This window comes from Oryx dammah, unplaced genomic scaffold (genome assembly GCF_014754425.2).
Source record: "Oryx dammah isolate SB20612 unplaced genomic scaffold, SCBI_Odam_1.1 HiC_scaffold_1, whole genome shotgun sequence".
Lineage (NCBI taxonomy): Eukaryota > Metazoa > Chordata > Mammalia > Artiodactyla > Bovidae > Oryx > Oryx dammah.
Genome location: NW_024070185.1, coordinates 97,990,134 through 98,002,759, shown reverse-complemented (window position 1 = coordinate 98,002,759; position 12,626 = coordinate 97,990,134). Strand labels below are relative to the sequence as shown.

General features: G+C 45.0%; 1 protein-coding gene across 1 annotated transcript; it reads left to right on the top strand.

Annotated features, from left to right (window-relative positions):
* The first annotated feature begins 1,232 nt into the window (after positions 1-1,232).
* On the top strand, positions 1,233-12,201 carry TXN (thioredoxin). Its single transcript, XM_040241648.1, has 5 exons — positions 1,233-1,388; positions 5,502-5,606; positions 6,040-6,099; positions 11,487-11,552; positions 11,984-12,201. The coding sequence occupies exons 1-5, from the start codon at positions 1,365-1,367 to the stop codon at positions 12,044-12,046; spliced, it is 318 nt and encodes a 105-aa protein (XP_040097582.1). The 5' UTR covers positions 1,233-1,364; the 3' UTR covers positions 12,047-12,201.
* Positions 12,202-12,626: the final 425 nt, after the last annotated feature.

Sequence of the window (12,626 nt, the reverse complement as noted above, 5' to 3'; positions counted from 1 at the left end):
GTCAGCAGGAACAGCTTACTTCTCTGTACTCACTGTGTGTGTGTGTGTTCGCATGCACACGCTGATGCCATTATAAACTCAAGCGTGCCCACCCCCATGACAACAAGCACGATTAATGACTGCTCCCATGTTTAATTAGTTATAACTATTTTTTGCGGAGAAGGCAGTGGCACCCCACTCCAGTACTTTTGCCTGGAAAGTCACATGGACGGAGGAGCCTGGTAGGCTGCAGTCCATGGGGTCGCTGAGTCGGACACGGCTGAGCGACTTCACTTTCACTTTTCACTTTCATGCATTGGAGAAGGAAATGGCAACCCACTCCAGTGTTCTTGCCTGGAGACGGGGACGGGGGAGCCTGGTAGGCTGCCGTCTATGGGGTCGCACAGAGTCAGACACGACTGAAGCGACTTAGCAGCAGCAGCAACTATTTTTTGAGTGCCTACCATGTGTCAAGCACTCTCCTAATCACTTTACAGGAATTTTACTTAATCCTCAAAACAGCACCGCCAGGAATCAGGAACCATCCTGATTCTCATCTTACAGTAAGGAAATCAGAGGAACCGGGGTCACCTGCTCAGGGTCACAACTGTGTCACTTCTGCAGGACTTAACAACCAGCATCAACTCTGCCGGGCAGGAGCCGGGTCAGTTCACAGTGGCACTAAACTGCTGTGTCACGATGTAACAGCAGGTTCCTGGCTGAAAGTGAAAGGACAGCAAGAAGGAACCAGGAGAACCGACTCGGTACATTCCGGAAAGAAGGCGGCGAGGGCGAGTAGGGGCTCACACCAAGAGACACTTCCTGGTTATCGTTACTCAGCATTTTGTGGGGGTTCGTGAGGCTGTGGGGGGTGGTACGGTGGGTCTTTCCGAGAAACCGTAAATGGCCTCTTCTCTGGGCGCGTCCGATTAGATCAGGGAGTGGCCGCCGGCATGGGCCCTTTAGGTCACCTGATGGCCCTCCCGCCTTCCCACTCGCAGGTGGGGGTACAGGTGGACGATGCCGAAGGTTTCGAGCCCAGACTTCCAGGAGCTCCGCCCCTCGCCCGCGCTCGCCCCCGCCCGGCCCCTCCGGTCCCGCCCCGGCTAGCGGTCCCGCCCCTGCCAGCCGTCCCGCCCCCGCCAGACGTCCCGCCCCCGCCGGGCGGCTCCGGGAGGCGGGGCCTAGCCCTGACGCCGGCGCGGGCGCGGGAGGCCTGAGCGGGCGCGTCCCCGCCGCACGCACGCCGCGCGCGCCCGCCCGCCCCGCCCACCGTTACTATAAAGGGAAAGCGGGCTGCGAGCTGGCTAAGCTCCGTCCGGCGCGTCGGATCCGTTTCCATCCCTTGCACCTTCAGGTCACTCGTCAGACCCCCAGCTGCCAAGATGGTGAAGCAGATTGAGAGCAAGGTACGCGTTCCGGGGCATGCCAGGGCGCAGCACGAAGCTCCAGGCAGCTGGGGTAGGCGGTGGGCCGAAGGTGGGCAGTCCACCCCTCCGCATCCCTCGGGGAAGGGAACGCGGCGGCTCGGCCTTGCACTGCGGGAAGCTCGGGCCTGGGCGCGCCCGGGACGGTGGAACGTTCCCTGGAGGAAGGGAGGAGACGGACAGGCTTCCCTGGAGGGCAAGGTCCAGGTGACTTAGTGTGTCTGGAGGATGCACGCGCGCGGAGAGCGCCCGGGAGTCCTCCACTGCGCCCCCGCCACTCCTCTTGCCGGGAAGCCGCGATCGGGTAGAGGATGGAGGGAGGCTGCCTTAGGCCCCCCATCTTTATCCGGACACGGGCCTGGGCAAGGAGGTGGAGGGCTTCTTGAAGAAAGCCCGGGCTTGCTGGCCGCCACTCCTTCCTCGTGGAGCCGCGTGATCCACCCGCGCTTTTGGATGCAGTGAGCTCCCTGGGGAGCGGGTCTAGGCCGGAGACCACCCCCCCGGCTGCCGGGCCGTAGAGGTGACGCGTGCTGCGGCCGCGTGAAAGGGGCGGTTCCGGGCTGGAGACACCCCCACCCCAACCCCTACGAGTCCGGCTTTAGTGGCCCAGGTGGCGGCAAGGAAGTGAAGTCCGGGCCGCGCCCTCGGGACTCCTCCTCCAGCGACGCAGGGGCGTGTTTCCGGCAGCGCTGGCTTCGGAATGACTCAGTCCCCAAGGCTGGGCCCGGGGGCCTCCACTGCCCTACCCATCTGGGATTCTTTCTCGGTCTGTGGGGTTCGCTGGAGCCCGGAGTCCCTTGGGTGCGGCCGCGCCCGGCTATGTGCGCTCGACGGCGGCTGTGTCCTTTTAGGAATGCCCAAGGCAAAAAGTGTTGCATGTATCGAGAGTTATTGCAAACTTAATACTATCCTGCTCGGAGAATTCAGAGCCTAAGAGTGTCTGGTGTACTGTGCGACCCGCCCCCCCCCCACCCCGCTGCCCCAAGAAATGGATGCTAATCCAGAGTCAGAAAAGTCAGTGGGAGAAAACGTCCCACCCCAGTAAAGCAGGGAAAGGCGAGTGGAGTGCCCGAACTTGGTCCAGATCTGAGGTTGGCTTCGAGGAATGGCGGTTTCAATGTTAATGGTTCCCTTTTTTTCCTTTTACGATCGAGAAACATGAAGATCATTGTAGGAAATCTGGGGAGAGAGATCTGTTTCTTAGAAGCAGCCACAGATAATTGACGTTTTTATTTCTGAGGTGTGTGTTTGTGGTCACATTTAGTCTGAACTCTTTCTGTGTAATTAGAAGATTTTGGAATCATTTCAATAACTGAAGACATTGCTGGACATTTTAGTCAGTTTTCCATGCTTCGATGAATGTTTCTGTTACTGACGCTTTATACAGCGTTGAGGCTGTTTCCTCAGGTTAGGGTCAACATCGGTTGTGTATTTAGTTGTGAAGTCATGTCGACTCTCGTGACCCCATGGACTGTAGCTCGCTAGGCTTTTCTGTCCATGGGATTTCCTGGGCAAGAATACTGGAGTCGGTTGCCATTTGCTTCTCCAGGGGATCTTCCCAACCCAGGGATCGAACCCACATTTCTGCGTCTCCTGTATTGGCGGGCGGGTTCTTAACCATGAGCCACAGGAAAGCCTGGGGTCAGTATCTACTGAATGAGTAGCAACAGTCTTGGGCGGGAGGGGGCGGGGGGGAGTAAGGGGTGATCCTCTGTAGAGGCTGGCGACTTCAGTAGAATCTCTGAAACCCGTGAAAGGAGTGAAAAATCTTTGGTCTAGCTGATGTGTCTCAGAATCCATACAACTACAAACCAAAAATTGATTGATTTCTGGAGCATAGTCTTTTCAAAATTCAGTCTTTTCCTATTTTAGTTGCCATATTTAGTTTCCTATTTAGTTGTGGCACTTTCCTCCCCTCATTAATGGCAAGATGTACAAGGGTGACAGGAAGTTCATTACTCAGAAAAAGCACTGATCTGGGGTTGTAATCAATGGGTCTTCAAAACTATGATCTAGAGTCAATCAAAAGGTAAGCTGATTTGGATGTTTTCTTGTAAATATTGAGTACACTTTCGATTTTCATTCTGATGGACTAGAATTGGTGCCATTGGTCATCCAAGACAGCTGAGGTTTTGGTAGTTCAGAACCACTGGGGTCTATTTCGGATCCAAGTGGGATACCTAGACTGTAAAAGTGACGAAGAAGAAATCAACAGTTTGTTCCAAGAATGGCCACTGCCATTCTTGAACTCCTAATTTGAACACATGGGCACTTTCACTGAATGCTTTACAAACCACTCTTAGGCTTGCTGCTTGCCTTTGGAATGGGTGTGTTTAGGAAAAGAGATGCCGGAAACTGCTCTTACTTATCTGCCCCAAATATGAGTGCATTGTTTTGTTTTCAGAACCTTTGTGTCAGTGATGGGGACCTTTATCAATGCTCACTGGTAGTTTTTGGAAGCTAGAGATTATGGTTTGCTTCTTGATATTGACTCATTTTCAAACTGATGTCTGTTTTAGGCAAACTTAAGTGGCCAGAGAATAGAATTTGTCATGAAGTCTTACCTATACCTGGCTGTGTGACTCATGTTCAGTGAAGCCAAAATTTATTGCTGAAAGATATTCTAGATTGAAAGTAACCTCCCCAGTATTGACTGAAAGCCAACCATGTTCACAAAATCATGCATTCATCTGAGCAGACACTGTCATTCCTTATTTTCCTGTCTTACCTGGATCTTGCAGTAAAGAATGGCTGGTTTGACCTAAAAAAAAATCACATTAGGGAAGGCTTTGAGGCAAATTCATCTGGAAAATATAGGTGATGGTTTGGAAACATAATCTCTCTACTTTTTACCCTGTGTGCCCCTACCTTGTCATACCCAAAGGTGGGGTGTGTTTCTTTGCGTGCAGGTTTGTATCTGCATAACTGCAAACAGGAACCATGACCTACCATCCCAGGGAAACACCATTTGTGAATTGTTTCCCTAAAACATGAGGTGGAAATTATAAATCTAGAGAAATAACTTCAGAGGAATTCACTTAAAAAAATTTTTTTTAATGGTGCTTTATTTACTTTCCTTCTTTACTGGACCAGATCTGACCTGATTCTTAGCTTTCAAAGCAAGGGGGTGGTTGTGTTGGTTTTTGATTAAACCAATGTGACTGGCATCTTTTCCCTTGAAGAAAACTGAGACTTCAGATATAGATGTTTGTGTTTTGATTTCTCTTCATGGCCGAGGCTTTGGTCAGCAGCAGCTGACTAATTGTGGTTAAAAATGAGTCCCTTGTTAACTAGAATGTTACGTTGCTAGGGTTACAGTATCAACACCATTGGTAAATTATTCAGGGAGGTTGGTGGTGAGGAATTTCTTGATCATTTCTGCTGGTGGAATTCAACAAGCATTGCTTCTGAAAAATAACAAAATTCCCTTCATGAAGGACTAAAACTTTTTTAGTTGGTCAACAATGAAAGCAGAAATTAATGATAAATCAAGAGTATGATCTCAATTCTGGAAACTGCATTAAAAAGAATATAAGGATATATGCTTAAAAGTCAACAGTAATTGGGTGTAAGGGTGTGGAGAAGTTTGTGTTTTTTTTTTTTTAGCTTTTGAATGTTCTAACATAGGTAAAATTAGCTTAATCAAGAAGTTTTCGTTTTGAAAGCAACATCTGTTTTAGTTGCAAAATTTTGTGCATTTGTGGCATTCAGTTGAAGAGTGACTGCTTGCATCAATCAATAAGCATTTAATGAATGTCTACTATATACCTAGATTTGATGTGGAAGCACTTTTAATACAAATATCTTTATTTTCCTTTCATTTACTTAGTTTGGATGTGGATTAACCAAATAATATTTTGTATTTGTGAAGACATGAACATTGATACACTGTATACATCATACTTGTTTCATTCTTAGCAAGTAACACTACGCACCACAGTAGGATTTCTTCAGTTTATCTGCTTGGTTTTCATTTTTTTAATTAAAAAACAGGCCCTGAAAATAGGACCTCCAGATTGTGCTTTGTGTCACATTTTATCAAGGCTTCTGGAAATAAATGTAATTTAACATCATCTTTCCTCTTTCCCTCCTTAGTACGCTTTTCAGGAAGCCTTGAACAGTGCAGGAGAGAAACTCGTAGTAGTCGACTTCTCAGCCACGTGGTGTGGGCCTTGCAAAATGATCAAGCCTTTCTTTCATGTAAGTATGAGCCAGCTTCTGCTTTTGTAAGCTGTTTGGGGTTGGTGGTCACAACACTAGGAAAGAGGTTTTGTTTTTGGATCTTTCATCTAAAGTCATAGCATAACAACTTAATTTAGAACTTAAGTTTGATACATACAGCCCATGGAAGACAACTTTCAAAACTTAATTTGGTTGTCTAAGTGATTTTGTTTTTCTTCAAGTTGAAACATGGGCCCTACTTGAAGTTCAGGAATCAAAATCAGTGTTCTAAATTATTTTATACTAGGAAGAATTTGATTCAGAGAAAATGTCCTTTATGCTTACCTGTCCCTAGTCTAAATATCTGCATCTTTAGTCCCTACTTTTACGTTTCCATTTAAGAAGCTTAAGTGTGTTGACTGCCACTAGCCAGTGGTAAATCTTTGTGGATTTTTTTTTTTTCATTCTCCAGTCGCTCTCTGAAAAGTATTCCAACGTGGTGTTCCTCGAAGTAGATGTGGATGATTGTCAGGTATGTGGCTAGAAATCCAGAATAATGCTGAACTTTTTGCCTTGCCCTTTTTCTCTGAATTGCACATTGCTTGTTCTCATAAATAAGAAAAACACTACAACTACCACCCTAGCTAAAAAGTTTATTTCAGAAGAACAAGTACTTGTGCCAATTTTAAGCTTAATTCTAGCTGTCAGGAGATATGTATATCACATCCTAAAACAAAATCATTGAGGCATCTATTTCCTGACTTTACTAGTCCTCTTTCTAAAAGCCTACAGAGTCTACCTAACAATCCAAGATGCTCAACAAATAGAAATTGAAAAGACCAAGCACCAGGGTACCTTGATAGAGAGCTGAGAAAAGAAGTATGCTTAGCACTTTAGGTCAGGCAGACTGTTCTGTGAGCATTGTTGCTCGGTCCTGTCCAACTCATTGCAACCCCGTGGACTGCAGCACTCCAGACCTCCCTGTCCTTCACCACCTCTCAGAGCATAACAAGTATGAATTCATTTAATCCTTGGTCCTGTCATATTGCCCATTTTACAGATGGGAAAACAAACAGGTTGGCCATAGAGTTACAGTAGGTAGCAGAGCTGGGATTTAATTTGAGTGGGCAGGTTCACCTAACCTCAGAGGGACGAGAGTGGGTTACGTACAAAGTGGCAACAAGGGTGCTAGACCTGGCTTCCAGTCTGGCCCAATGACTTCTGCTTTAGGCTCATCCTTGTTGCCTCTGAGCTTTGGTTCCATTGTCTATGACCAGATCTTAATACCTGCCCTACCAGCTTTGTAAAGTTGCTTATTCACTGAGCAAACATGGAAATTCTAAAGATCCAGAAGGGTCTATAAAAAGGGGGATGTGGCAGGACTTCCTAAGCCTGTGGGCTCCACCCTGCAGCGCATTGCTTATTCCCAGCACATTTCTCATCTCTTGCCAGACAAACTCCTGGACGTAAACTTCACATCCTTTCCAGGAATTCTCTAGTTACTGCCTTCTATGCCCAGATTGGGTTAGTTCCCTTCCTCTGTGTTCCCCTGGTGTGTTCTGCCCTTTTTCTTGGATTGAATGTTGTGGGATGGGAGGATCATGTCCCGTGTTAGCGGTGTGTGCTTGGTAAAGCTCAGTTCTGTGCCTCGGGCTGAGCCTCTGTAAAATCACATTGATGGAGCGTCATAAGGCAGTTGTCAGTATCTTATAAGACCTGTGCGTGTTCAGAATGGTCCCTGGTACATAAGCTCTCAGTGAGCTTAGCTGTGACTGTTCTGATCTTTGTTTCTGTCCTTCATTATGGTCTGTCAGTTTTTTTGAATCCGAGACCTTGTCTTACCTTTGTTTCCCCTTTACATAGCACACCTGTCAGGCTATAGCAGGTATAGAATGAATGAATTTATATGGTTGTCAAGTACAGTTATTCTGTGTGTCCTGGGTGTTTTAAGTAAGAGCAGACAGTATGTGTGAAAAAATCTTGCTCCCTGTTTTAACCTAATTTTTTTTTTTTCTCAATCTGGTCACTTTAGCCAGGTACAGATGGCACCTGGAAGGGACTAGAGAAACTGGTTCTAATCCTATCAGGCATCAAGTGAATACATTTTTATTTGGAAGTATTAACACATACTAGATGCTGCACTAAGCCCTCTACCTGTGTTATGTCATCTCATCCAGCTTAACCAGGAGTGTTTTTATCAGCACCCCCACTGCACAGGTGATGAGACTGCAGGACAGAAGGAAGAGCGGTCAGGCAGAGCCTGGGGATTTGGCCCCTGTAGTATTGTGCCAGGCCCTGGGCATGATGCTCTCTGCCTCAGTCCAGAACCTCTGGGAAGTAAGTGTGTGGAGCAGGCCAAGATGTCCATATGACAGTCCCTCCTTTAGTCCTGGTTGGCATCCTCATCGTCACCCTGAAAGTGTCTAGACCTTAAAATGACCCTCTCATAAGTTGACCTTTCACTTTGACCTTTCATGTAGATTTTTGTTCATACTCTTATACCATCTAAATAGCCTTATCAATCTTTTGCAGCAGTAAAAACTGAATTCCAGAACTCTTGGGTTGTCCCATACACATAGTAACTGTCTGTTCCTACACACCTGGTCAGTCAGCAGAATTAGCAAGGGAAGTAATGTAAACAAAAAGCAATTCATTGTCATGCCACGAATTATTCCCCATGGAATTTACAGATTCCAGGAGTGGATCCTCTGGTTGCTTTGGAACACTGTAGATAAAACCATCTCATTTTGGCTCGTAAGGAATGCAGATGAAGGATAACAGGGATATCATCATTTTGAACATTAGATCATATCATAGATGGAATGTTTTAGGAATGAATCTTTTTTTACATTTTTTTATGCAGATAATTGCTGCCCGTGAACTCCAAACCCAGGGCACTTAATGTTTATAGTATTTGGGGGCAAACAGCACCTAGTTTTAATAGACGAATCTCTAAACACTTGAGCTGGAGGAGATTATCTTTCAGGTGTAATAAATCAAATGGACAGTCAGAAGGCATGGACGTAGAATGTGGTATACATACAAAACAATTTTGTATGCATAGCAAAGTGTGAATACTACTTTTGCAAATCATAGACTGATCTTATTTCCTTAAGAGTAGACTCTACTCCCAGCTCTACAGAGTATGATACTTGTAAGTTAAAAGAAACAAAGTAACTTAGAATGCCATGTGTCTCCGTTTCGATTAGAATAGCCAGGAGTGAGTTGATAAAAGGTGACAAGAGCAGGTTTAAAGGTACTTTTGTCCTCGGTGCTCAGTTGCTTAGTAGTGTCCAACTCTTTATGACCCCGTGGACTGTAGAGCAGCAGGTTCCACTGTCTTGGGATTTTCCAGGCAGGAATACTCGAGTAGGTTTTCATTTCCTTCTCCAGGGGATCTCCCTGAACAAGGGCTCGAACCCACCTCCACTGGCAGACAGATTCTTTACCACTACACCATGTGGGACAAAATGCTAAGCTAGAAGCCACCAGAAAGAAATTTAAGGCAGAATGTAGCCTTGTTACATTTAGTACATGTGTGCTCAGTCATGCCCAACTCTTTGGTAACCCATGGACTGCATCCTTCCAGGCTCCTCTGTCCATGGGATTCTCTAGGCAAGAATACTGGAGTGTATGTAACATCACCCAGTGAGAGAATTCTTTATGCCTTAACTAAAAATTTATCATGTAAAGACTTAGACTGCAATTTTAAGACATAAAACATATGAACATGATTGAAACACTTGGAAGCTTTCTCAAAAGCATTAGTGTTTTCATGACTTAGCTTATTTTAAGTTAGGCAGTTGTACCAGTGCAGGAGTGCCGGGCTCTGACTGTGTGAGGTATCCAGAACCTGAGAACAGAACATCATTTCCATTGATGGGGACCCTGTGTTTTCTGCTCATAAAGCTTTGGGAGTAGCTTTCTCACCTGAAAGTTGTGATCAGTGTCCAAGCCCTGTTGTCTTTGGATGTAGAATATCTTTTTTGGAAGCTTCCGGTCTTTCTTAATGGTCATGTTCAGCAGCTAGTTGTGACTCTGATGTGCTCAGGAGAGGAGGTGAGCTCGAGATCCTTCTGCTCCATCTGCCTTATCTCCACCTCCTGTTGTCTTGCATGCTCTCGTGGGTGATGAAGGTCAGCTGTACCACCTGTATGTTTCTCTGATTAGAAGTCGTGGAGAGGGTGGCTCACCATTTCTACCCCATTGCCCTTCTAACAGCCACCTCTTCTGAGGCTTCTGCCAACTGCTTGCATGAAAGATGATACCCACCTGGCGACTTAAGAGTGAGGGAACTGCAGTAAGCAGCTGCTTTTCCAGTGCTAGGAGGAGCCAGCCAGTGTTCCCAAATATTCAAGCAGTTCAGAGATTTTTTTTTTTCAAAGCACTTACATGAACCAACCAACCTCTCTGGACCAGATTCATCCCATAGACAACCATTTTTTAATCTTTTAGCTAAACCAGTCCCCCGGGTCTCCTGGTTGTTCATGCCTGCTGAGTTGCTCAGTCGTGTCTAATTCTATGCAACCCTATGGGCTGTAGCCCGCCACGCTCCTCTGTCCGTGGGATTCTCCAGGCAGGAATACTGGAGTGGGTTGCCACGTCCTCCTCCAGGGGACCTTCCGAATCCAGGGCGCAAACCCACGTCTCTTGTGCCTCCTGCATTGGCAGGTGGGTTCTTTACCACTGGCACCATCTGGGAAGCCTGGTCTCCTGATTACTCACCCTCAAGGTCCTGAACCTTGACATGTGCAGCTCACTGTCTTCCTGTCAACTCTCCACCCCATTTTTCATCCTGAATTACTGGAATTGGTACAATTAAAATGTTGTGATCTTCATTATTGTTTTAAACAAATGTTCTTGCTAATTTCCACGTAACTCTTGGTTTCAGTAAGTGTTTGGTGCCTGGAATGTACAAGGCATTCAGTACATTACTAGCCATTTTATTGCAGCCTTTACTGCCCTGTGCTGCTTGGTGTGCAGTGTTTAAAGAAAAAGTAAAGGTTATGAGGAAAAGAACCGCAGTTGTCTGCCACCCTTCCTGCCCAAACTAGCAACAGTACACGTGCAATTTCATAAAGATTTAAACCACACTTTTCTTCCAGTCTCAGAGGAAGAGGTGAAGTTAGGCTGCTTCCGTTGACTGGTGGCTCGATCTCCGGCCCGCTCTGTTTTTAACTCCTGTGTTCCTCATTGCCAGATCCCTGACTAGAAGACGCCACGGTGTTTGTACCAACCTTGCTTTCCTGTGAAAGTTCTTTGGTTTCTGTGATCTGCTTCTCAGAGTTCTTTCTGCCTCCTTGGTTGCTGTTCTTCACAGCTTTTGCTAACCACGCAGTTAAGAGTGCATGGTTCTTTGTGCATTTCTCTCCCTGCCCTCTTTGAGTGCTGAGCTGATGTTTTGAATCCCTAATGAACTTGTTCACTTGACACTCTAGTCCAAAACATTTTCATGGAATCTTCCCCCCAAACCTGGTGTGAATAAGGTGTGGAGAGTGAGGGGTGGTAAAAGCAGAAAAGTCTGTCTGGAGCTGTCCTGTAGGTTACCATGACTTTCTTCTTGAACAAGTCCTCTGTAAACAAGTTGTCCCTCTTGCTAACTCTGAACTTTAGCCTATGATCATCATCTGCATACTTCACTTCAAGAAAACAGAATTCTGTTCAACTGAGTCACTGTATAGTATCTGAGGCTAGTATCTCAAAGATGAGAGTACATATTTTAAAATTTTAATTGAGAATATAACCAGTTTGGCTTTTGTGCCACTGTATCATTGTATAGGCATGTAAACATTGACACAAAGCCCTAATGTTGAGTTCTGGGTATGTAACAGGAAAAAGAATCTGGTTTTAGATCACGGGTGTCAGCGCTCAATACTCAGTCTTGTTTTTATCTTCTTGCTATACCTCTCTTCTCCTCAGGATGTTGCTGCAGAGTGTGAAGTCAAATGCATGCCAACCTTCCAGTTTTTTAAAAAAGGACAGAAGGTAGGTACACCTGACTTTGCAAACCAGCTGGGTAACAGGCTAGCCTGGCATATAAACAAACAAGCGACTTACCTTTCACATGGGAAGCACATCCCCATTTTTTCCTTTTAAGAATATTTAAATGTCATTCTTCATTAAGTACATAATGAGACATCTCATTGTTAATCTCTGTTAAGTCACAGGGATTTGCTGATTAATCCGTGTGATTGGTCCTTCATATTTATATCACAATGCATTTATCTTTGTTCAGAGGTATTTGTGTAGAAAAATTGAGCCTTGACTTTTTGTTGTTGTTAAACTTGAGTGTTATCCATGGATGTAAATTTTAAATAAGTATATACTTCCTGTCTAACCCATTCTGTAGTCATATCTGATACACAAAAGAGGGATGCCGTGCTACATCTAATGGCAATTCAATATTCTCTCAACAGGTGAGTGAATTTTCTGGAGCTAATAAGGAAAAACTTGAAGCCACCATTAATGAATTAATCTAATCATGTTTTCTGAAGACATGACCAGCCATTGGCTGTTTAAACTTGTAATTTTTTTTTTTTATTTACACAAAGGAAAGATCAAGTATGAAGATTATATACCTTACTGCCATCTGATAAGTGACAATAAAATATTAACTCTACACTTTTTAAACCTGTCTCGTGTCTTTACCTAGTTTTCAAAATAAATGAAAACTGGCCATTGGATGGTATTTAACGTCCTGCTGCTGCTGCTGCTAAGTTGCTTCACCTAGTTACTTTCATATGTTCTTGATTCTTTTTTGGTAAACTTGTAGGCCACTGGTTTAAGGGTTTTTTTGTGTATTTCTAGAAAAATCTTACTGGGGCCAATGCACAGATAACAATAGTATGTTAAAATTCTGTTTTTTGGTGTTTTTTTTTTTTAATTTATGCACAGAGGAAGTATTTTTTTATCTCCTGTGTTCTCTGAATGATTCTCATGACCAAAATTGATGTCTGCCCATGAAGGAATTGTTTATCTCTGATTTGAGATTTCCTGTCTCAGGTTACAATGAGCTGCCAACTTCGGTAACAGAGTCCTATTACCAGTTAGGAATTTTTC